Source organism: Dermacentor albipictus, chromosome 3 (genome assembly GCF_038994185.2).
Source record: "Dermacentor albipictus isolate Rhodes 1998 colony chromosome 3, USDA_Dalb.pri_finalv2, whole genome shotgun sequence".
Lineage (NCBI taxonomy): Eukaryota > Metazoa > Arthropoda > Arachnida > Ixodida > Ixodidae > Dermacentor > Dermacentor albipictus.
In genome coordinates, this window is record NC_091823.1 from 110718321 (window position 1) to 110745113 (window position 26793).

General features: G+C 41.9%; 1 protein-coding gene and 1 non-coding gene across 3 annotated transcripts in view; one reads left to right on the plus strand and one right to left on the minus strand.

Moving 5' to 3' along the window:
- Positions 1–3883: 3883 nt before the first annotated feature.
- LOC135908466 (dual specificity tyrosine-phosphorylation-regulated kinase 4-like) overlaps positions 3884–26793 on the minus strand; it is a 224476-nt gene continuing 201566 nt past the window's right edge. For both annotated transcript variants that reach the window (XM_065440238.2, XM_070535928.1), the window contains exons 6-13: positions 17427–17567; positions 16376–16514; positions 14513–14635; positions 13520–13712; positions 12511–12640; positions 9949–10077; positions 7640–7755; positions 3884–4278 (exon numbers count right to left, since the gene is read on the minus strand). In XM_065440238.2, the coding sequence (XP_065296310.2) occupies positions 4169–4278; positions 7640–7755; positions 9949–10077; positions 12511–12640; positions 13520–13712; positions 14513–14635; positions 16376–16514; positions 17427–17567 (1081 nt within the window). In that variant the 3' untranslated portion in view covers positions 3884–4168. The remainder of the gene's footprint in view (positions 4279–7639; positions 7756–9948; positions 10078–12510; positions 12641–13519; positions 13713–14512; positions 14636–16375; positions 16515–17426; positions 17568–26793) is intronic.
- Positions 24185–24300, plus strand: TRNAL-CAA (transfer RNA leucine (anticodon CAA)). The gene is made up of 2 exons: positions 24185–24222; positions 24255–24300. It is a non-coding gene; the product is annotated as a tRNA-Leu (tRNA).

Genomic DNA, 26793 nt, shown 5'->3' on the forward strand with positions numbered 1-26793 from the left:
AGAATAGAGGTGTGCAAATATGTGGTGATTTTTGAGACCGAATATGAATAGAATAGTGCCAGAAGCAAATCAAATATTTTTCAAATAGTTTTCTAATGGCAAACTGCTGTGATCTGAATTAGTATGAAATGATGTCTACATCCCAGTATTCATTGAGTTAGCAAGTTTCTGTACTAACATAGTATGTTATGAAGCCTTGTTTAATAAAAGCATGAATGTAGCTTTAGGAGCACAGTAGTAGTTTTTTCACATGCACACAACTCTTCAGAGAGTGTGAATTATCGCTGTCCAGCCTGTAAAGTATGGCTACCTAAGTGACGTCACCTACTCGACTACGCAATTTCTCACGTTTCATGTATATACTAATATGCCCATGGGGGTGAACATTTTCTGAACATTTCCTCCAATTTTATGTTTATTTAGGCACAGTTGACGTTCTGAGATATCCTAAAGGTATTCAAAAAATATTTGCATTTATGAATACCGACTATTCGATTCACACACACCTAATAAAGAACACAAAAATGGAACAGCTGACAGCCCACAAAAATGGAACAGCTGACAGCCATGATTTGTGTACTGTATTAAAAGCCTTTGCAGTTGCCAGGGGCAATTTCCTGTAACTTCTGCACAGTTTGTACGCTATTAATAGTGGTTTCAGGCCACCAGCAAAAGGCATGACGGCGAAGGTACAATTACTACTATCTATTCTAATGTTAACATGCGACGCATACATTGTCTGGTCCGCTTATTTTCTGCAAAAGGGCTACGTTTCCTGTCCACTACCTGTGTGTACTAAATGCACTAATGACTCTTCCATGTTTATAGTTGCATTTCCTGAAAACCCAAGCTCCCACACTGACAGTGATTCACATTTTATAGTATTATGCCGGCACGTTTTTGGTTTTTCTTGGCCTCGCCTTGACACATGACTATGAGATCCCCCAAAGCCCTAAACATGTTTCCAAAAATCACCCTTGCCTGCTTTCGATAAGTTTAGTGACCCCTTTTAACTTGAGGGAAGGTAAGGTGAAGCACCGGCACGTATTAAAATGGCCTCGCTCCTTCCATGGAGGCACATCTGTGGCAGCATCAGTTAAGTCTTTTACCTACCAGTCTAGTCTTCCTCGAGTTCTAGTATGCAGAGGTCGTTTCCGTCAAGAAACTGGCACGCACAGTGAACGGTATATAGCCTTGTCTTACTGCATGTAACTCGCATGTAACTCAGAGCGAGAAAAGGAATACAATTGAGATTTATAGCACATTTCCTCTCCTTGTTGCATGAAATGCCAGCCAGCATCTGTACACGTGACTTCAGGTTGCGTTTGTTGACGGTATAGATGCACACATCCTATCAGGACCTCTCGCGAAGGTTATGACCCTCTTTCACAACGCATTTGAGAAGCGAGCGATGATAAAAAAAAAAGATTGGTCAAAAAAACATAAGCAAGGACTTAGAACTAGCTTTTCATAAGCGAATACTATTATCGGTGCTGTTGCTCGCGGGAACAGCGTAAATGCATGGAGAATGTTTTGTAGTAAACTGCAGCACATGATATCACATCCAAAGTTCTGCTTATCCAAAGTTCTGGTTACACAAAGCAATGTTCCCATGTTGACACCACATTGACGATCTACTTTATAGGCGTCTGAAACCTGATGACACAGGAGGGAGGACTGGTGCAAGACAAAGGCCTATAGGGAATATTTTTTTTTTTTTAGGGAAAGTTTATGGCAGCTAGTCTTGCTGTACTGGATAAGGAAAGCGACAACAGCGAACGAACATTGCCCTTACACTGACACAGAACGCATGACATGATGCTGCGGTCAACATGGTGGTTATAATACAAAGCTGTACGCATTTCATACGAGAATTCAACAGCACTGCGACGCCACATGCTGCTGTGAAGCTCTAAGGTGCACCGGGAAGTGCCAAAATGCAATTCCCCTTGCTTTTCACACTTCCACACACTTTAGCCATAGTCTGTATATACAGGACTACATACTCCTGCAACACAGGCCTTGAACAAGAAAAGCGAAACACTTTTTGCATGCTCTTTGCTTTTCAATTTAACTGCGCAGTATGTACTTATTTACAGGTCGCAGTTTACAGTGCGATGCGCAGACTTTGCACACATAAAGTGACTCAGCATGATCAGCACTATAATGAGCTCATGATTGTACAATCCAACGTGTATGCAGCTAGCCTCATGGCCAGTTCAGCGCATATGCAACGTCCTGAATACATGGTTGCATCAACTTTTGAAAACTTGATGTGTAGCAGGGCTGCTCACAAGCATAGCAGCAGCTGAGATGTGTCATAATTTCCTCAACTGCAGGAGCAGCAAACTGGATGCAATGCTAGTGTCATTCCTTCTCCCCATCCACACACACTCTCTCTCTCTTTCTCTCATGAATGACGGACTCATTCTGTGCCTCTTCACAGAATGTTTCTCTCCACAAATGATGTCGTATGAGCCTTAAACATGCGTCTTAAATCACCAGCTGTATATTAATCTCTGAAAAAAACAAATACGAGAGTGTTTATGCACTGTCAAATACAAAGGTGACCTTACAATGCAGGCTTTGCGATTGGGATCACAACAACTTGGTGCAAAATAAGCACTTCAAGATGATGATATCATGAGTGTCACATACAGAGCTGCAACCTGTAACTGATTCAAATTGCTAAATCAGACAGATGGATGACTCGTGACAGGACATATTGAACATGGCTGGCAATGCGATGGAATTACGAAGCCAGGACTCTACAAACAGCATGAATGATAGGGCAACTGGTTTTTTATGCTAAGTAGGGAGAATGGCATATATTTTAGAACAAAATAGTGTACTATATGAAATGTCTAATGTGGCTTTCACCAGCCACATCTTTTTCTACTGATACCATTACGCAACCCTGAAGCTAAAATTGGGAAGTCTTGCTCAGGCAATAACCACCTCAGGTAGGGGGTAACATAGTGACCTCAAGGATTTTTTTTTTTTTTTTCACATATAATACCACCAGCTCGTAAGACCACCACAGAGATTTCACAACATTTATAATGTCGCTGAAGGTTGTGGGCTGTGTAGTGCGTACAACATCTTGACGAGGAAATGCACTCAATTAAGGACTCAAAATGTCATGCCGAAAATAAAAGCTGGCAAACATGCACACGTTAAGTGCCAAAGGATTGCTGTAAGGATAAAATGCCTGACAGAGTTTCTTTCATGAAATACACTGTTGAGCTGCCGTACGATGCTCACCACCTTGCATTCAAGACCTCGTATTGTACGCTGCGTAACCCTGCCATCGTTACAATGCGCATTTAGGCCTAAATATGAGGCCTTAAGCACTGAAAAATCCTTTTGGAGGCTTGGCAGCGTGACATAACGCCTCTAAAGCATGTTCACACCAGCAAAAGAGAAAAAGAAAACGAAAAGGAAAGAAAGTGGGAAAAATGTGTGCTTCACTAAACTGTGTGGAGAATGGTAATTATTTTTCAGCTGTGGGTCTAACATGGGCATTATAGCCATGGAACATCGTGGGCATAGCACTGAGCCTAGCAAGCTAGGTGGATGAGAGGTCAACTCCATATCTTTTTTAGTGAGCTGTGCTCGATACCAAATGACGGCAGCTCAATGTAAAATGAGTTTTTTTTGCTATGCGAGATGATGATGAATACAAATGCCCAGCAGAATAGTTGCCGTTATCTCAATTAATGGTTACCATGGGAAAAAGAAAAAGTACAGGAAGCATGTTGACCAGTAAGGCTTTTTGATTGTAGAAGTATTGTACTGCTTGCATCTGCTTTTTTTTTTGCTTTTTTGCTGGTGTGGTCATGCCATAAATTAACGCAGCTAGCCACAAGAGACAAGTGCACGGTTTCTCGGTGCATATGTACGGTTTATAGATATACATGTTAGGCCAGAGTTTACTGAGAGCCCACGTTCAAGTCACATACGAACAAAACAAGAAAGAGTAAGTAGGCTGCAAGCAATGCAGTAGACCAACAGCAAATGGGATGCGCCCTTTTCGGTGCGAACACATTTTGGGCATCTTCGCCGTTCAGGATGCAGCAGCAAAAGGAGGTGGCGGAACGATCTCTTCGGCCTAGGTGCAGCCGACTGGTTGCGAGCAGCTTGCCTATCTGCCCTGGACAAGCTGGCGTCACAGGATGGGTGGCAGGAAAGTGCCGGAGTCCTGGAGAGGATCACCGTGGAACTTGTGACCATTGCTGAGGCTACCGCAGTGGCTCCCAGAGCTGCTTGGGAGAAGTGCTGCACACAAAAATAAACATTCACAGAAGGATTTGCATGACAGAAATTGGTCTTGCTGGCAATACATTCCAGACATACTAACAGCACAAGAGAAAGTGGATACAAGGCTCCCTTCTTACAATTTCTTTTCTGTCATACAACCCAGTCTTAAAGCACTGTGGCAGTTTGTATGCATTTGAACTTACCGTTTCAACATAATCCACTACCTCATGTGGAAATTTTTCGTGCCAGGTTAAACCAAAGATTATAGTCAGTAATTTTCTTTAGATATTCATAGAAATAAAACACTGTTTGTTTCTCTCACATTGTATTTTAGGCTATGGCGCTGTCTAACCTGTATCATAGCAGACGACTGGAATCAGGCAATTTGACGACATACCCACTGCTTTCCACACGCTGTGTTTTCTTTAAACTGGTGACTTCTAGCTGCCTAAGTAGCACTCACACATAATTTTTGACACCTAAGCCGTGTCAGCAGGCTTTCAAAACAGTCTCATTCTTGTATACATGTAAGTTAATTGGGCTTGCTTGACTTGACTCTACCATGGTAGCACCCTATTGCCAGTGGCGTAGCAACAGGGGGGGCCGGGGGGCCGTGGGCCCCGGGTGCACGGGGCCAGCCGGGGGGGGGGGGGTCATATACGTCTGAAGACACCCAAAAATTGTCGATATCCTCGCCTTCCTCGACTACACCCGGGGGGGAGGGGGGGGGGGTACAGAAGAGCTAAGGGCCCCGGGTGCCAGACGACCTAGCTACGCCACTGCCTATTGCATCACTCATCAGTGTTGTCTGCTCGCCAGACAGCAATAGCACATCATTGCAGACTTTAATGCTGTCTCCTTAAAGCTACCTTTTTTGCCATGGCAAGATTAGAACAGTGGTCGCTATTCAGCGAAGACAGCAATGTCTTTGCTGAACATAGCTGTATAGCTGTTTATGGCAAGATTTGGAACCCACCTGTAGCTTACAATCTTTGTCTCTTCTATTACCCCAGTTTTGCTTTGTTTCGTTTTCCACTTTCCAAATGATATCATATACGGCATATATGGTGTAGGTAATTGTACTCATTCTGGATGGAATAAAACATTTGTTAGAAGTCAGTGCAGTGTTTGTGTGTTTCCCTCTCTTCATCATCCCTGTTTTTATGATTTGTTGGTACATCCACCCTCATTATCATGTTTTTGCAAAGCATCGCCACTTGGATGTTATTGCTACCACACCTGACACTATAGCCAGCTGTGCTCATGCTACCTGACCTGCAATGTGCAGGAAGCAGATGAGAAGGGTGTTAATTTTAATGGTAGCCTAGTAAAACTAGGGTTTATGCCTAGAATATTGTCTGTATATTTATTGATGTCTGTATCATTGATATACTTTCACAATTCCTCAAAATTAGTTTGCTGGTCTTGTGCTACCATATCACTGCGCTATAGCCCCTTTTATCCGATGCCCCAAACAGAGGCCTGTAAGGTACTTTGAACAAATATGTTTTTCTATTACGGGCCCACCAGAAGCGAACAGGAAAAGATTCAGGCATCAATTGGAACACAATGTTTGTAAGGTTTGCATCACGCTAAAGTGCTTTATTACTAGCTTGGCGGAAGTGACTGACAGCTTACACACCACAAGGAAAGCAAAATATTTGGACATGAACAGGTTGTGATGAATGCTGCATGCATATACCTGTTAATAATAATAATAATAATAATAATAATAATAATAATAATAATAATAATAATAATAATAATAATAATAATAATAATAATAATAATAATAATAATAATAATAATAATAATAATAATAATAATAATAATAATAACTTATTTTTCTTATCATTGGATCCGCTGTGGTTGCTCAGCGGCTATGGTGTTGGGCTGCTGAGCATGAGGTCGCGGGATCGAATCCTGGCCACGGCAGCCGCATTCCGATGGGGGCGAAATGCGAAAACACCCGTGTGCTTAGATTTAGGTGCACGTTAAAGAACCCCAGGTGGTCTAAATTTCCAGAGTCTACCACTACGGCATGCCTCATAACCAGAAAGTAGTTTTGGTACGTAAAACCCCATAATTTAATTTTTTTGTATCATTACATACAAAATGTTTGTGAAATGACCTACCCATAGCAGATAAGGCTGATGGGACCTACTGCAAGAAGTCTATTACAAAGGATTCATAGCAAGAAGAAAATAGGGTATTTCATAAAAGAAAACAAATTAACATAGTAGGACATACAAGCAAACTATCATATATCAAGTAGCATAACCTATCGCATCACAAAAGAAAGCAAATAATAAGTAACATGACAAATTAAGTGACATATATGGTTGGAGAAATGAAGTGCAAAGCTGCTAAATTAATACATGAGACAAAGAAACCTTGAAGGTACTGCTTGAACTTGATTGGACAAAAAGTGTAGCTATATGTCTGTACAGCTTATAACCAAAGGTTGCACATGTCTGCATGAATACCTATGTGCATGAGGACCTCCTTGAGAAGACGGTGTCCGCAAAACATATCCACCTTTATGTAGGTGGTTGAGTGCAAGTGAGAACTTAGCTTTTTAGGCCTCCCATATATTCCTTACTCCTACCTTCAACCAGTGACTTCCAATTGGGACCAATTGGAACCAAATGACTCAAGTCCCATCAGGACCACCTGGCATTTAGTTTCAATTCCAATACAAATTCCAACACCTATATGCATCACCTTAGTCTGCTACTTACAATGCCAGAAAGCTTTATTAGTAACAGCTCCTAACTGTCGATGGCCTAACGCGCCATATTTCCATCAGTCTGATCAGCAAGCACTATCATACTGTATAGGTACTAATACAAATTATATTTATACTTATATATGCAAATGCAAATTCCTATTGGACTAATAAGTAACTGTACTAGACTAATCTAAACTCCTGTCAGACTAATAAACATCTTATACATCAAATGCAAAAAATGTATTAGACTAATACAGATGTGTGGTATTCATATTTTCACTACACTCTAAAAGAAGCCTATACCCTCTCGGGCATTTCGTGTCCTCAAACAGTAATCGTCATGTGTGCTTGCATTTTATCTCTTGAAAACTCTAGCATCGCTACTTTTGTAAGAAGAATGCTATATCACGCTGATAATGCACATGCTGTTCGTGACCTGGAACTACCGAGTGCGCAGCGTTAAAGAAGGGAACGGCACGCAATTAGAATAGATTACTATGATTGTTGTGGGACAAAAATACACCCTAAAGGTTGTAAAGTGTTTTTAGAGCATAGATTTAAAAACACTCCAGATTTTCCAGTTGCCAGTGACGCATTCCATCACTACAGCACTGCTTGGCAGAGGATATAATGTCTGCAAACACTCACGGGACTCCTCGGATGAGGCGCTCGTGTCGCTGCTGGATGTGGTGGCTTTCCTCTGCTCCATAATTTTCTGCTCGGTTGGCCTGGCACACTTGTAGACCTTGTAGGAGTTCGATAAGCTGCCTGTATTGGTGAGAAAGAGAGGGAAAGGAGGGAACATCTGAGCAAAAATGTTGGGAATACACTGGAAAAAGGAGCCTGTTTTTGAGTTTCTGAGTAACAGAATTACGTTTTCTCACATATTCAAATTACAATCCGACGCTATCATGTCTATAGGTTGAGCGTAAGTCATACTTTACGATTTTTCGGACGTATTTTTACCTTGAGACATTCAATTAGTTCAGTAACTTCCTTGCGCTACATGGAGGGCCTGCGTGGTTGGGTAGGCATGGTTCTAAAGAGGTTTTTGCCGAAACAACATCCAATGCGGGACGCAGACGCCGGATTTTCTGCGACACGGGGTGCTTAACGCTATCACGTTAAAACAGGATAAGGCACAAACTTGAGGCAACTACACTATTACTTGCACTATGACTATATTGCACTGTTGCACTTGCCAAGAAGGGCAAGGATGATCAGGAGTTCTTTTAAGGAACGTGCAGTCATATTCAATATGAGCTGCAGCTAGGTGCTCGTGGTTAACAGGGCTCCAAGACTGCATGGCAGCGCTGTGACATATGAAAAATTGGCGCACTAAATGCCAGTACTAATTTGAACGGTGTTTAGTTCTCCAATTTGTTGTATGTCCTCACGTCTGTGCAATATCGGGTCCCTTCGACCACAGACACCATGCTGCAGCTCATATTTTCAGCATGACTGTACACTGTTGAAGTCAACTGTTAGTGAAGCAATGAACTGGCAGAGCGCATTAAACACCTAAGGTTTATCAGCTGCCAATCGGCAGCTCCTAAGACTGAAGCTAGATTGCACATGTGGTATGCAAACAAAACAAGGCAATGTAGTTACAGGAAGATGGAAACTTGATATGATCGACAGCGGATGCTCGGAGCCAACATTTTGACAAGGTGACTTGCAAAAACATTTGCCAAAACTTGCCCTGATAAAGACAAGTCTCTTTATGGAAATGTTGGCCGAGTTTTTCCTTGTTTGCCCACTGTTGATAAATGTGGCTAGAAAGGATGTTACACATACGCTGCCATAATCTGGCTCAGGAGAGAGGGTTTATTTAGAGATAAGCGGAGGGATGAGCCTGTGCTGGGATTCTCTGGCCAGCCTGTGCTGCCACTAAATACTAAGTGCCAAGTCAGCAGTCTATGTTATATAGACTACAATGCATATATAGCTATGCACAGAACGCATCCTGTGTGAAAACAGGCATACCACTGCATAATACATATGCAGGTTGCAGATTTGGATCCCACCATCTGGCCTATGTTGCTTTCTCTTCCCGTTTTTTGCCATTCTGCTTTGCCACAAATATGAACAAAAGCTACTAGTACAGCTTATTCTTCCTTTGGTTTCAGCAAGTGTAGGCTCCTTAGTGGTGGCAACACAAAATAAAGTTCCTTACAGAGATAGCTATTAAGAATACTTGAGTCAATTTCATGGTATCTGTTTCAACTGTCATCATTATGTTTCCTTGGCAGAAGAAGGAGTTGTGAAAAAAAGGCGATTTGTTCCTGCTACCCAATAATTAATACCCTGACTGTGACACATAAGCCATCCTGCCATTATTGCCATCACATTGTCATCATCATGTGGTCCTTGTCTGTCACTGTAATCACATAGCCACTATAATTACTTGCAGTGGTGTCATTGTCTTTATTGTCATTGCTGGCACTGTGACTGTTGTCAGTTCAGTTGCCATAATTTTGGGTACATGTCACTCGAAGCTTTAGTGGCACTCTGAACTTTTTTTATGCCAGTGATGTTTTGCATCTGCACTGCTTTGTTATGCTCTTCAAACAAAAACTTTACATGGTGTGCCAAAAATGAAGTGAGCTGTATGTGACACATGCCATATATCATATATATGTTATGACACAGCATGACCTGGTATTATACATGACGTACCTACAAACTTCTCCCAAGAGACATAGTTTACATGTTCTTGTGTACTGTGAAAAAGCTAAAAAAAATCTTTCCGGCAAATGTCACGGCACCTCGAGTTTAGCCGAATAGTCTCACGACTTCATTTTTTTTATGATTTCCAAATTGAAAACAGTTTCCTCTCTCACAGAATCACATCTTTATTAAGCCATCTCTACATCCAGCCCATGAATATAACACATTATACATACACGTTCTGTCAAGAGGATAAGAAAGCACAGCAAAGAAAAACTATCTAAGACTTGCCTGTTTCTGTCTCCTTAACAGTAATGGCCTGTACTGTCTTGTAGATTTGCCTTGAGTCCTTTGGCATGGCAAGCCAGGAGTGTCTGAGTGCCTCATCAGGGGTAACTCGGGTGTCGGGATTCCACCTTTGTTTACGGAGTGAGACATCTAGTTATTACAACTTGCAACCACATGTAAACAAACTTGTTTTGCCTTCACATATCTCCGCACAATGTCGAACCCCCTTACTCTCTGTCCTACCCTCTGAAATTTAGATTACATTCACATGTTAACAGATACACCTATGTGCTTTGGCACACCACTCACACATTTCTAAGCTCCTCTGCATACTCACTCCACTTGACGAGTGTGGAGCTTAAGACTGCATATTTGCAGCAGACACTTCCATTTTCATCTCATTCAAAAGGTCAACCAAGGAATCCCTCATATTATCATCCCCTATTATACTTGCACACTCCATCTTCTTCTGTATTAACATCAACTTGTGGCTCTTGAGACTTGCAGTTTGACTCTGATTCGTGGTTCATCTAAAGAACTGATAAAACTTGACCTTTATATGAAAACCGTAATGTTGTCCTGTTGGAGTGAAAGACTGACAATGGCTTCCTGTAATCCTAGTTTTTGTTCACTACTTTACAGTCGAACTGCAAGCTCCCTTGGTGAAATATCTGTGCTACTTAGCACCACTTCACTGCTCTGCAAGACATTCGATCAGTAAAGGTGAAGCGCATATGCTATGAAACTATACCCTTCACACTTTTCTGAGAGATCTCTCTGAGACATGAGAATATCCCAAGTTTGCTAGGGCAGAAAGAAGCAGAAGATGCTGTTGTCATTCTTGTAGCTTTAGCTGCTACAAAACAGAACATTTAGCTTCCAATTAGCCAGTTATCCGAAAATTGTAGCTAAACAACAAGCACTAAACAAGAAAGAAATATACACAACACAAAAAAAGTAATTCGCAATGGCGGAAGAGAAAAGAAGCACCTGCTAAAAACAGCTACCAAGAACACAACTCAAAATTATACTTGCGTGTGTGTACATAGTAGGTGATTGAACCATGCATAATGTACGTGATGTTGTGATCCCAGATCTAGCTTTGATCGGAAGTAAATAATCCAAGCAGGGTACTTGAAGAGTGCTACTCAAAATGCAAACAAATGACCCAAGCAACTGCTTGTAGATTTATTACATCACCTTATTCCAGTTATTTAAATTTTGTGTGGAGGTAGAGAGAAAGGGAGGGAATTTTTTATCCGTTACGGTGGCAGACATGTGACGTCAACAAGTGCCATTGATGATTTCACGCACTTCTAAGTATCGCTTACTAGATACCCTGCTGCCTGCCTCGGTCACTGTATGCTGACCGTCTTGTACAGAACTCGACTTCAATTAACACAACGTTGGCACACCTTTGACAATTAATAGGAGAACAGCAAGAGAGGTGGCAACATGCACAAGAATGTGGTGCCAACAAACCCAACAGTACATGCTAGCCATTGTCATGATTGCTGTTTCTCACACTTGTGTTGCTTTTTCACATGATTCCTCGCACTCACCACATTCCTGGTTTCACTCTTATCAGTATTACGCTGATTCTACAGGAGGCCATTCATCAACGGTTCGTGAGGTGAACAGCTGACCTTCAGCATGCTTCTTCTTGGGCGAATTTTGCACTAAAGCACAAGAAAGTGCTGTAAAATGCCTATCAGATGAAAATTCACCTAAGAAGAATCATACGCTGAAGGTCAGCTGTTCATCTCATGAACGTGGAAATAGTTCACGCGCTATAACCAGTGCTGCACAAGGTGCATAAGTAATCATTGTGCTCGTTCTGTCACCTCTAGGAACTAGGATGGGAGGCACTCTATGGGCCGGGTACCATCAGCCCAATATATATGTCCAACTGCACCAGTTGATTGCTGCCAGAAAACAGTAATCAGTGTTGCTGTCATAGCGACTCGCTTCCATCCACCCTCACCAGACCTCTCCTCCTTTTCATCAAAACTTCCCTTTTTTTTTTTGCCTGAAAGCTCATACCACCAGGCTATCTATGTGCTACAGCTGTTCATCTTATGCATCTCGTGTATTATCCATGTGAGGCACTCTACTATCACCGTATAATTTCATAGCCAGCTCCTCTAACGCACATAATGTGGGTCTGCTCGGCCAACAATCTTTCATACACCGCTACCATTAAAATTTTAATAATGCCTGAGCACCCAAAGCATGCTACATGAATTGTCAGATTCATTAAAAAATTGCTGGATAGGTGAAAGAGGGCCTTAAATTGACTTTCCTCCATGTTATCTGAGGAACCCAAATATATATTGTCTCTATTATTCTAGCTTTATGTGAAATATTGCCTAATATCTATTTACGACTTCTGCAAGTCTTTGTACAAAGAAGATTTTCACATTTTAGTTTAGGCAATGAATACACATTTGTCATAATCACAGCCAGAAGAAACGAATTGCTAAATGTGAATCAAAGTGACCACTCTTCCTTTTTCTTTGACAAACTAACAGAATAAGAAAAAGAGGCGGTCAACTACTTACACAAGGCAAAGGGAAAGGAAGTCGACGAACTCCTCGTCATTGCAGCCTAAAACAGCAGCCAGCGTTTTCGAGTTTGGTCTTCGCTTCTTTCCTTTGCTGTTCTGAGTTAGACGAGGAACGTTCTTCGAGTCTAACAAAGAAAAATAGGACAAATGTGAACACATGTCCTGAAGTGGTTTCAAAAATCCTATAATGGTTCACTGGTGTATAGCTGTGTTGCTTGCCCCATTTCCTAGAGTCGTGGGACAGAAACGAGAACCCAGTTTCAGCCACGAAGGCCATATAGCTGCTTTACTTATGTCAGGCAGGACTTGTATACACTCTTTGGCCCTTTAAATATCTTAACTTGCTTTGTTTCTTTCTATAACATTTTATATTTTGTTTCCTAAGATTCATTATCCCTCGTTTTGGGTTCCTTAACGTGTGCCCAAAGTACAGTCATGATCATCATCATCAGCCTGGTTACGCCCACTGCAGGGCAAAGGCCTCTCCCATACTTCTCCAACTACCCCGGTCATGTACTAATTGTGGCCATGTAGTCCCTGCAAACTTCTTAATCTCATCCGCTCACCTAACTTTCTGCCACCGCCTGCTATGCTTCTCTTCCCTTGGAATCCAGTCCATAACCCTTAATGACCATCGGTTATCTTCCCTCCTCATTACATGTCCTGTTCATGCCCATTTCTTTTTCTTGATTTCAACTAAGATGTCATTAACTCGCGTTTGTTCCCTCAACCAATCTGCTCTTTTCTTATCCCTTAATGTTACACCCATCATTCTTCCTTCCATAACTCGTACAGTGCAGTACATGAGCATTTTTGCATTCTGCCCTTATCAGTATGAGATCACCACAACCGAGATTGAGCCAACGACCTCGCATTAAAAAATGCAACACCGTATAACCACTGAACTGCCAGTAGTCAGTGTCGCCACGTGAACTGCTTGCAATTGAATACTGCAAGGTAAAAATACATATTTGTGCCACAAGAGAGAAAGGAGCACCACACACCGAAGAAGAGCCTCCTGCGTGTTGCCAGCTCAAGGACGCAAGGGGGTGGCATGCCAAGCACTTCCATGATGCAAGCCAGCTGGTCGGCCTCATGTTCACCCGGGAACAAGGGAAGGCCCGTGTACAGCTCGGCAAGGATACAACCCAGGCTCCAGATGTCAATGGCAGTGCCATACGGAAGGCCAAGGATCACCTTTGTGCACAAAACAAGGAGATACGAATTGACGGACAGGGTCACTGTCTTATGGAAGTGTCAAAGACCATGCAATGACCCTGAATGCCAGCAACCACTGTGACAAGTGCAGTAATGTGCGTGTACACGAGACATAACTTCAATGTTACATCATCTAGCTGGTGTAATAATGCACAGGAAGACATTCTAGGACAAGAACTGGCTCTAGATGGTCAAATTTTTCAAGGACTGAGTCACAACCTGAACTTAATTGGCTAACACTGGACTGAGTTCATGCGTGAAGTCTGCTTATAGGTAGCCATACCTGGCCCAATCTCTCTTTCCCTTATCCAGTTCCCCAATAAGACCTTGAGCTGAGCTGTCACTTAAGTATGTTATCGCACTACTTTTTGTTCAATTAGTGGGTTCATATTGTACTAAAAATACTAATGAATGCTTGTCCAGTCTACTTGTTTCTACCTCGGTTGTCGTCTCCAATTTGCACTCATTCATCTTTTCAGCACAACATTATTCATCTAGCTGATCTGACTTAAGATGTGACCAAGGGAATGCAGTTCAGAATGTTCTGCAACTGCTTAAACCTGCCTAATTTTCTCCTCTAACAAAAGACAGAATCATCACTCACTAATACAGACATTGATGTTTACACATTGCAGGCATTTTGTCCTCACTTATCCACAGAATAAGGAAAATGCTGTAGTGCATCAAAGTATGGTGCCAACAAAGCAATGTCCTTTTTTTCAAATGTTGTGGTATAAAAGGGTGGTAATGTGAATGTGAGGAGGAACAAGAAAGCTCACCTCTGGGGAACGGTAGAACCGAGACTGGATGTACGTGTAGACCCTTTGGTGTACAAAGCAGGAGCTGCCAAAATCTATCACCTTGATGGCGCTGCTGCCCCTCTGCTTGAGGAGAATATTTTCCTGTGTGGGCGTGCCAGAAGAATGGGAAATGAGGATGTCTCCTGTACTGTCGCATTCATTTGCTGTAAAATGCTTAACGTCTCGTAGCACGCAAGACAATGCACTCAAGCCAATAAGGCCAAGCTGTTATTGCCACTGCCTTGCATACTCTTCCATCCTCTTTGAATTTTTGCAGACTGTCAGTTTCTGCAAAATTTTTTATTTACCTTTCTTTTTCTGTCTACTTCCTTTAAGTTCACTTTGCTAAGCTCCATCTGAAGTAATGAGCCCTGCTGTGGTGTATGGGATTGACTTTTTCAGTTTATATTAAAGTTCGTATAGTATCTGTCTCCAAAGAGAAAAAAAAAATTACAGGATGCATATGAGTACACATCACAGAAAATACAATTTGCACTTTTTAATAATTAATCCTCTGCAATAAACGTTTCCGGTTAACTTTTAAATATTTTTATTCATATTATCATCTTCATTCACTTTCTCCCTCTCCTTTTGTTCCCCATCTCCCTACCCCACTGCTGAGTGACAGGCTGGAACATCGTAGTCCAGACCAACCTCCCAGCCTTTACTCTTATAATAAGTTGCTCTCTCTCTCTCTCTCTCTCTGTGCTTGACAGCCCAGTCAAAAAAACCATTCAGTCAAGTTGGACTTTTCAATAGGACCCAACTGGTTCCAATTGGACATCATGAGAAGTCCACTTGGTTCCAATTAAACATCACTGGAGCTTGGTATGCCAATTGGTTCCAACTCTAAGTCACTGGATGAGTAATCTCATGAAACAACAAAATAGTTTATAATAATATTAGCACAATTATAACGTGAGTTTTCAAATATAAGATCTTTGTATTCTAGCATGATCTATGGAGAGAAGCATTTGGCTTTCTGTCAAGTTAAAAAATCTCTCTTGAAATTTTGCTAATTTCTCATGAACTACTGGCACCACTAGGTCAACCAAATTTTGCTTACGTATCTAGTACCTGACATGCATCTCTCATAGTGAAGTGGTGAATGGTTGGCGTGTCAAGGAATAGAATTGCCATAGAGTGTTCATGCATGCGTAAGCTTCTCGAATGGAGTTTCAAGTTAAGCTTCTTTTATCTAAGCTTTTTTTTATTTCTTTGTTTTTCATGTTGGTCCTAACAAGTCCTATTGAGAGACCAATTGGGTCCAACTGTGCTCAAAAATCCAATTCGTTCCAATTGGAAATTTCCAACTGGTTTGAGCAACTTCTTCTTTTGACCAGGAGCAAAATACTGGCACAATTCTACTATTTGCAGCTAATTATTCTACACTTTTATTGGTGAAAGGCTTGCTAAGAAAGCACAGGCTGTCGTGCCACTCTGGGCCGCACATACAATAACCAAACTATGCTGCTTATCCCACGTACCCCACTCTGTGCAGTGAAGGCTAGGGCTGATGAGCCAGTTAGTCAATAACAAGAGTAGAGTGTTGCCCGGAAGGGAGCACGCACTGCCCATTGTGCACTACTAGTGCTTTCATTCCATTCCATTCCATTCCATGCTTCCATTCTGTTAGCATCACATGGAGAGCAATTGGAGGGGGACAGTGGTGGAGCCGTTATGTTCTGGTTCTCTTTTATGGTTAGCTGATATGTCCTGGGGAAGTACTCTGTAAGAGTCCACCTAGTGGACATGAGTTAGCGAGGTGGAGTATAAGGATCAAAGCCACTTGGAGTTTATGAAGGGCATCACGGTTATGAGGGCTGCTCCGAGTCCACTTACAGGTTTGAGATCACAGTGTATAATCCTCTCCCGATGGAGGAGCCGCAGGCATTGCACAAGGGAGTAGGCGAACCTCCTGATGAGATTCAGGCTGAAGCCCTGATAGCTGTTGTTCTTGACGAGCTCGTACAGGTTCATTCTGCATGACCGAGGTTGCACAGCATTGTTCAGAGCATTAATCATGGCACACTGCAGCACTTCATTGTCAAGTTCCTGAACTGAGTGAGCCCTAGCTAGCCGTGGAAAGGTATATGCTTCTTGCAAGCTTGAGAGCACGCTATCAATTCTCGACACATGTTCTTCCGAGTGCCGGTTGTTCGTATTCACCATGCATGGTTTGCCTGCCAAACAACCACCATGAGCGCATTATGTGTTCCTTTGACAGACCTGTAGTACGTGTATAGGTGATTATTTTGATAACAGTAGCAATTTGCTGAAAAATACTGTGAACCTTATAATTTTGTGGTGCATATAATTCACAAAAAGAAATAAAAGGCATATATATATTGCTCATATTTAGGGCCATTAAATGCTGTCTTTCTAGCCTAGAATGCCGGCCCCTGCACAAAAATTTTGTGGAATTTTCAGCTTGCGTAAGTCTAGAAAATTAAAGATCGGCCTGCATTATAAAAGGACTTTACAGCATTTGAACATAGCACCCAACATTAGTTCTGTAGGTGACCGATAATTGCTGCTTGATAAATTATTTGCCAGTTAACAATTTGCTTTCAAGAAAAACAGACTAAATAAAATACGCGGGTTCAATTGTGAAGTTCCACACATCTCATGCTTAATCAATCCCTGTCTCTCAGCAGCACAAGTTAATGCTGCGTAAAATTACTGGCAGTAAGATTCTGTTTCACTTAAAAAATTGCCAGCTGATGAACAGAAAGAACTAGTATATTGCTGATATATCACAGAGCGTAGTTATGAAAATTTGATACAGATATAGGCACAGTGCCATAAGAATGTTGTTCCATCGTTGTTTGAGGTAAATGGGAAGTGTGCAAAGCTGTGCATTTGCATCTGCCATATGAGAAAGGTCACTCACCCCATCAGTTCAAATGTGATGCATAAGTGGTTCCTAAAGTAGAAATAGTCATACATGTGTATGACGTTGTGATACTGGTCCTTATCCTTTTTCTTCAAATGGTCTAATATCTTCACTTCGATGAGGGCCTGTTGATGAAACCTGAAATAAAATTTCACAGAGTTGTGCACATGCTTCACGTAATGCCTTCTCAGTGCACAAAGGCTATATGTAACAGGACGTACACCTCATATGCGTAAACAGTGGAAGTGCTACAGTGATCCTAAAATGAATCACCCATTGGAACAGAATTGCAAGACCATAAATATAGTGATCACAAAAACCAGAAGTGATGTAATTACAAGATAAATACTACTAGGAAAGAATGCAGCAGGAAATAAGGCGACAAGTTAGTTATGTGTATAAGTACAATTGATTTCTCCATGTCTAAACACTTCTAGAATGTTCACTCATCTACATCGACTGATGCAGTGGTTGTGAACAGGCTTGCACCCTGATGTTGAAGTGGCTGCTTACTTCCTTCTTGGGAAAATATTGTCATTTTTACATGAGACCTGACTCTGGCCACGTGCCCAAAGTGGCACAGAATGAACACAGCACACTCCTTCACAATGAGGACATGTTGCACTGATATCCCTCAAGAATTCTGCAGTCCACACCCACGCTTACTTTACTCAAGGAAAGAAAAGTGTCGGCATGCAAATATGGCACCGGCTGATCCTTATCTGATGAAGTAGCAATCTTGTGCACATATATGCATGACACACACACACACACGTGCACATGCACACACAAACACACACACACACACACACACACACATAGCCACATAGCCACAGGCTCAGAGGCTATGGCATACGGCACTCTGCTTCGAAGCATAAGGTTGCAGCTTCAATTCCTGCCTGCAGTTGCCACAATTCCAACAGAGGCAGAATGTAGTCAAAAGATAATGTTTAGGCTATAGTGTGCACATTAAATGATCACTCCAAAAGAGCAGAAAATAATCTGGATCGAGCCTTCTATCACGACATCTAGCTCTCATAACCCCAGTGTTACTACTGGAAATAAAAATAAATAAATAAATAAAAAATCTTCCCAAGCAGTCAATATAATTTTATTCACCTAATCTGCACGTTCCTTGACATTCCCACTGGCACTTCCCAGACCCTGCTATATATTAACCTATGCCTGTAGACAGCATTTGTACACAAAATAAATGCCTTTGATTCATATATCCACATGCGCCTGAACATGTCTCTAATTACATAACATATATATTAACCACAGTGGCCACTTATATGAGCAGGGACATGATGAACTAAAGAAACAGCTAGCGTTCTATATAAAATCACAGTACATAAATACACCGAGATGGTTTCTGTGTGGGTTTGTGCATAAATGCTGCAGTATAGAACAATCACAAAACGGTGTAAAGGAGACAGTTGCAAAGCTGGAAACTTGTCAAAAATAAATTTCAACTTGAGCATAATGTTATGAGGCTGTTCCTTCAATCAATTTCCACGAGAATCATGAATGGTCACTGAAATGAGGCTAGAATCATAGTGTGTGTTCTCAATGAAATGATGTCAAACATCCCACATTAACTGTACTATCCATGGCTTTTTATGAACAGATGTGTGCGTAAGTTCAACTGGAAGTTGCATAGTGCATCGTAATCATAATCAGCATCATCATCATCATCCTATATCATGTCCACTGCAGGACGAAGGCCTCTACCTACGATCTCCAATTACTTCTGTCCTGCGCCAACGAATTCCAGCTAGCGCCTGCAAATTTCTTAATTTCATCAACCTACCTATATTAGCCCCGAGAACGAACTACAGGGGCGCTGCGAGCACCGCTCGCGTGACGTCAGGGCAAGGACTCGCGCCTGTCGTCTGCTACAGTTCGGGCGGTGTCCGGGCGCTTTCGGCGGTGTTTTCGTTTGCGCGCCCTCGTTCTCTTTGCTTGTATACGTATGGCGGTCGTCTCAAATATATTTTTACGACGTCTTCAGTTGCGAAAATTTATTCAAAGAGCTTATTTCTTTGACAACAATGCAGCTCTCGAAGGCAACGCTACAGTGCCAGCCGAAGGAGCGCAGACCAGCCCATTGCGGGTTTTTCAATCGACAACCGCAAAAATATAGAAAATAAGAATTCAGTTATGATACCATACCTGCCGCGGTGCAACAAGTATATCACAGACGCTGTGTATATATGACTTCTACAACAGTTACAATCCGCTAAAACTGGTTTGCTCATGACGAGTAGTTCATGGTGTAATATCGAATTTTTGCGTTTCTTCACAGAAATGCTCGGCGGTAACACGAGGACTTTACTAATACTGCAGTTAGGTTCTACAAGTACAACTTGCTTCTTTGACTGCTTCTGAAAATTAGGCGGTTCTTCACGTGTTTATATTAAGCGGCGGCAATTTGAAGTAAAGCTAATGAAGGCTTACGTCTATTTACAGACTATAATATGGAATGTACCAATATATATTCCCTTTTCTGTGCTACACGTTCAACTCACTTGAGAAATCTACTGGTGCTTGTTGCTTGAGGAATATACATGACGAATTTGTTTGGCGAACTGACACAGGCTACTCGGCCTAAATGTTTGAGTGAAATATGCCTGTTGGACCGCATGCTGCAGCCAGAAAGAAGTCGAAGCGTCAATCATTAGTAGTATGCGACATATTGAAGATATAATTCCCCTGTGGAGGGTCAAAAATCAAGTGAATATATATGTAAGTCTTGTGGTGTTTTCTTTATGAATGTTTGTGATTGGATTGGAGCAAACTTTATTTTGCCTGCAGTTGGGCGAGGTTCTCTTTTATGTACCGACTAAGCTAATAGTTCTCCGTTTGCACAATTAAACAACACTGGATCGAGACATGGTGAGACAGAAAGTGCTTGAATTTTGCTTTTCTGGGCAATCTAAGCTGCGCTGTAGTAGCTCGAGAATATTTTAGCCATTCCAATTGGAGCTGTAAGAAAATGCTTTATGGTTTCAATTCGAAATTGCAGTGAACTGATGGGTTTCACGAACAAAGCGTGCCTCGCCATACCGACAGTCGGTTGCTACCGTTGCGTGATGGGTGTGCCATATTGTCGATAAAGGCTACTGAGGGCCACTATGATACATTTCATCACTTTCAATTGAGTGGCTGTCGATCTAAACAACGAAACTTTTCTCTCAGGTGATTGCTACTATGGTGTTTGTGAATTAACTATGTAAATACTCTACATGACACGCCGTCGTGTTAGCAGCCATGAGCAATTCGTTTTTTGGAGGCCTGTTTCAGAGGGGGATGAAAGTAGCAGCAAACATTTTCATAAAAAATGGGCGTCTAACTATTTCATTTACGTATTCATAAATGGCCATATTTGGCTAGAACAACTCACCAGAGTAATAAGAATCATGATGACAGCTTCGCTGGGCAATGTCTAACACGGATAACATGCTGACGCCAATTACCAAGATTTTTCTTTCATGTAAAATGCAATGTCTCTCATAGCTAAATTCTAAGGGAATGTTAGGTGTTTAGCCAAGCATCGTACACAACTTCGCGTATTGAATTTGCAGACATTCTTTTTACGCAAAATTTATGGACAGACACGGCGCATATATGCATTGTAAAACCAGTAGCCCCGTTCAACGCTACATAGCTTGCGATATCCAAGCCCCAAATTTTATTCACTCACGTGCTTTAGGAGAAGGAACTGTGGTTCAGGCATAGCAGCAGAAAGAAGCCGTCATACCATTCAATAAGTGCGGCTCGAGCCACCCATGCCCCAAGCATACACGAAGGGAACGAGCGTGCGCGGCCGCCGAGCGAGACGGAGCGAGCGGCGTCCTGGCCGTGACGTCACACGCGAGAGGGCGCCACTCCTAATTTTCGCCGCTAATAGTCTTCTGACGCCCTCAGCTGCGCTTCCCTACTCTTGGCACCCATTGTGTAACCCTAATATGGTCCATCGCTCGGTCATTTAACCGACGCATTACATGACCCGCCCAGTTCCATTTCTTTTGAGACATTTCAAACAGATTGTGGTGCGAATGACTAACTTTAGCTGTACCCTACCTGTCTACAAAATTTGTTGGAACTGTTTCGGGGCCCTTCAATGTCAATTAGAATATTGGCTATCCCTGTTTGCTCTCTGATTCACATGTGCACCGCTCTCTTACTGTCTGTTAATGTTACGCCTAACTTTCTTCGTTCCATTGCTCTTTGCTCAGTCCTTATTGTTTCGAGCTTCTTAGTCAGTCTCCAAGTTTCTGCCCCACATGTCAGCACCAATAGATTGCATTGATTGTACACCTTTCTCAATGATAATGGTAAGCTTCCAGTTGCATAGTACAAGGTGTTAAAATTTTTTTTTAAAGAATCCCTTTGTTATGGCATCTGTCAAAGCTTACATAGGTGTTGAGGTGTTGAACTTCAACAATTAATAATGTGTTTTTAAAAGAATAAATAAATAAATAAAAAGACGTAGGTCATAATGGCGGTCAATCAACTATGTAAAGCAAGATTGCCTTGTCCATTGTTTTGCCTTGTGTACTCAAGTCTGCAGAGAAGCCCCGCCCACGCCCTCATAACCGCCAGCCACTGTTCCTCCGCGAAGCTGCAAATAGTTCAGATTTCAAACTTCCTCTGTTACCTAAATAAGGCGGTAACCACAAAAATAAAATTATAAGCGCGTAATTTTGCACGTTTTCACTCGTGTATTATAATGAAGCGGTGAAAGCCTAATTCTTTATTGAACTGGAATAAAACGCATGCTTCGCTGCAACTATTTATTGTCAAGTTTCACTTCAGTTGGCAGTGAAGTTTCATGAGTAAAACGGTGTCAGCAGTGAAATTAGCTGTACCGCGGACTTTTAAAGAGTGAAAAGCTCAGATTTGTCCGTGTCTCTTGCACACCTACTTCATTGCTTCCGCCGATGAAAAGACTCTTCAAGAACAGCAGACGCTCCGGAGGCACCGGAGGCTCCGGCATTAAGAGGAAGCTTTAGCTCGGGTGCTCCTATCTAAATACATGTAAAAGGAGAATTCGTTTTTCTCGGCAACCACTGCACTAAATTTGACTGGGTTTGCTGCATTTAAAAGAAAAATTTAAAATCTAGTGACTGTTGGTTTCGAATTTTTGAGTTAGGCCCTCAATATTTTATAAAAAAATGACAAAAATTGCGAATTTGAGAAAACGAAACTATCAAGTTTACAACTCTGTAACTCAACAAGAAAAAATGATATCGCAATTCTGTGAATTGCATCTGATAGCACATCTAAAGCGGACAAAATTGATATGTTACACATGAACCTCAAAAAATGTAATAATATGTAATTGCAACTTTTGCAGAACCCTCGTAAACAATGTAACAAATTCACGTAAGATGTAAAATGACATTTAATATTTGTCCGCTTTGAATGATCTAATGGATGCCGTTTACAGAACCGCGATATCTGTTCTTGATGCAGAGCTATTAGTTTGTAAACTTCATGCTTCTATTTTTTTCAAACTTCTGAATTTTTGAAAATCTTTCTAACAAAATTCAAGCCCTAAATCAAAATTCTGCTTCCAACAGTCACTAGAATTTATCTTACTCTCTCAAATGCAACAAATTTCATCAAAATCGGTCCAAGGGTTATCTCAGAAAAACGTTTTTGCGTTTTTACATGTATTTGAATAGGCCGCGTCGGAGTTGGGCCCGAGCTAAAGCTTCCTCTTAAGTACGACGCCATTTTGAAATGGTCGCATGACGAATGTATGATGACAATTTCGTTTGCCTCTGTGGTTGGCTGGCGGAGTCATAGAGTTGGCGGAGTAACAATCCCGCGCGGTCCATGTGCCTTGGTTGCCAACTGCTGTTTTTTTCAGTTGTATCCTACTATAACTCACCCAAATCACCACCCTGTTAAATTAAAAATAAATATTGCATTATTATTATTATTATTATTATTATTATTACTACTACTACTACTACTACTACTACTACTACTACTACTACTACTTAAAGTGACCTATCGGCATTATTTAAAGCAGACACAAGCCAACCCAGACAATAAAAGAATGCGCAGACTGATTTTACCATTGTTCTAAATAATTACGATCAACAAGCTCTAATTAGTTTTGGAATATGCAACTGAAAGGGGTGAAAGCAATACAATCGACATAAAAAGTTTCAAGATGCCCGCGGTGGCAGGTTGTGAGAAAAGCCCGAGAGATGGCGCCACAAAGTCAAGCTTGTTGCAGTGGGTTTCGCCGTACTTATAGCAAGATACATATAATTATATACTTTGGCGCAGAGCACTTAATTTGCTTTCCAGGGATGCGAACACACGTACCCTTCGATTTTATTTTGGTTTTTTAGTATTTCACAAGACATCTGTGCCAAATTCGGTTATAGCAGCTTGCGGCGACGTTCTCCACCTACCTATTTGTTGTCTTCACAGGGATCACATAATTTTTGGTGGTGCTTACTCCAAAACACTACTGCTGCGGTAGCTAAAAGGGGTACGGTGGCTTCTAGCCACCGTATTACTGCAGTGAATCTTCCCCTACCCTGTGGGTCAGCTAAAACGCCTACACGTTAGGTGGCCTTTAAATAACGGTAGGCGTGTCAGGAATTAACGTTCAAGTGACATAATACCACGGCAAATAAAAACGACATGAGAAAATAAACAAGGAACAAAAATATATATATTAAAGAACACACTTAGCTCATCACTCGTTAAAAATCGGCGCACCAGCTGTCAGGATGGCCGAGTGGTCTAAGGCGCCAGACTCAAGGCACTGCCTTCCCCTTCATAAGGGCATGGGAATTCTGGTCCACGAATGTGGGCGTGGGTTCGAATCCCACTTCTGACACACCTTTTTTTTCCCCCACTGCTGAACAGTGATCATTTATCAGGTTATAACGTCAGTTAATTGTCCTGCGTTTTCGAAGAGTCAAAGGCGCTTGTTCTTCCCGTTCATGCCAGCATTTTTTCTCTTGCTTACCAAAACTCGGGTAAATATTTTGCCGAAACACCCATTAATATCCAAGAAAAATATGTTGTATTTAAAAGAAATTACCTGTGTTATTCCATGCAATTATTTATGTATTAATTCATTAATATAAAAGCTTTCAGGCAAGTAGGTTCCCACGTGTTTGAGTGCTGCGAAATTGCCGCAGTTTTAACTGCGGAATTCAAGCTCCTAGCAGTCCTATGATATGTCGATAACATCGTACTGATTAGAAAATCGATCGAAATATATTAATATGGCGGCAGTCTGATTCCCTGCAACCAATGAAAGCCACGTGCGTGTCCAAGGCCATGACTGAGAACGCAAAATCTGGCACATCTTCATTCCTAATAGGGATGGCCAAAAGCGCAGCGTACAATTTGTGCGGGCGCGATGAGACTCTAGAGCACCTTCTGTGCCACTGCCCATCTTTTGACACCCAATGACGTACTCTACGAGATAAACTCAACCTGTTAGACAACAGAGCGCTCTCGGAAGAAATGTGCTGCATATGATAATCCTTGAACCATGACTCATGCATTCGCGCATGCAAAAGGCCACAAAAGCCCTTCTGCATGTTGTGAAGGATAATGGATTGTAACAACGCTTATGACAGCGGAGATTCCTCTGCGATTGACTCTGTGAATTATTTTTCTTTTCTCGCCTTATCTATTCTTCCCCTTTCCTCCTCCCCGTATGAAGGGTAGCCAATCTCCCTATCTTTCCCTATTCGTTTCTCTCGCTTCCTCCCTCCTCTCTCTCTGGCGTATATTGCTGTGAATTAAAATGAATATCCTTGTAAAAGCGGGAGTACTAAGGATTGTAAGAACGCTTGTGACAGCGGAGATTCCTCTGTGATTGACTATGTGAATTATTTTCTTTTTCTCGCCTTATCTATTCTTTCCCTTTCCTCCGCCCCGTGTGAAGGGTAGCCAATCTCCCCATTTTCCCCATTAGTTTCTCTCCATTCCTCCCTCCTCTCTCTCTTTCTCTCTCTGGCGTATATTTCCGTGAATTAAAATGAATATCCTAGTAAAAGCGGAAGAACTAAGGATTGTAAGAACGCTTGTGACAGCGGAGATTCCTCTGTGATTGACTATGTGAATTATTTTCTTTTTCTCGCCTTATCTATTCTTCCCCTTTCCTCCGCCCCGTGTGAAGGGTAGCCAATCTCCCTATTTTCCCCATTAGTTTCTCTCCATTCCTCCCTCCTCTCTCTCTTTCTCTCTCTGGCGTATATTTCCGTGAATTAAAATGAATATCCTAGTAAAAGCGGAAGAACTAAGGATTGTAAGAACGCTTGTGACAGCGGAGATTCCTCTGCGATTGACTCTGTGAATTATTTTTCTTTTCTCGCCTTATCTATTTGTCCCCTTTCCGCCTGCCCGTGTGAAGGGTAGCCAATCTCCCTATCTTTCCCTATTCGTTTCTCTCCCTCCCTCCTCTCTCTCTCTTTCTCCCTCTCTGGCGTATCTTTCTGTGAATTAAAATGAATATCCTAGTAAAAGCGAAAGAACTAAGGAGAAAGTTCCCAGAAGATACTTGTGTTCACGCGTTAAAAATCCACCGCTGGCAAACGCCTTTGTGCGGCAATAGCTTCTGGTTTCATCGAAACTTTGGATACGCATGTGTATTATGGGAACCGCATGCACGCGCTGCGATGTCGGCTGGCGTTTGGTTGTGGAAAGAGCGACTCTTTTCGCGGCTATCGGAAGAAAGAAAGGAAAGGGGAGAATTCTGCCGGCCGCGACGGTTTTCACCTGAACAGAGGACAGAAGGGCGGGGGGGGCAACGAGGAGAAGAAAATGGCGATTTGGTATATTTACGGCAGTTACAATAGTGACAAATAGGACAATTTACTCGGGACATTTCGACTGCCATGCAGTAGAATTACTGCACATGCTCCAGGGGAGCATATGCAGTGACTAAGATACATCACGAGTGCAAGCCGGCTAGGGGGCAAGATAAACCATTGTACCATTGCGCCAACAAGCAATTGCGGATAGAGTGAGATTACAGAAATTTGCAAGATTCCCCACTTTTGTTCACCGGCCAGTACACGGAGGCGTTTTCGAAGTGTACACGAAACTTGCCACGTCGGCAAAGGAGACAGGGAAAATCCTTATTGAACGAACCTATAGCTCGGTTGCAGAAGCTTTCTGACAAGAAATAACAGTTTTCACTTACACAACCAGTCGGGAGCTGACGCCGGCGCGTACATGTGGGTAATACATTTTTCTATTTGGTGTATAAGACATCTATTTTATTAGTCTGATAGGAGTCTGATAGTACAATTGATTATTAGTTTCCTGTTAGTCTGACGGGAATTTGCATTGAGCACGTATTAGTATAAAG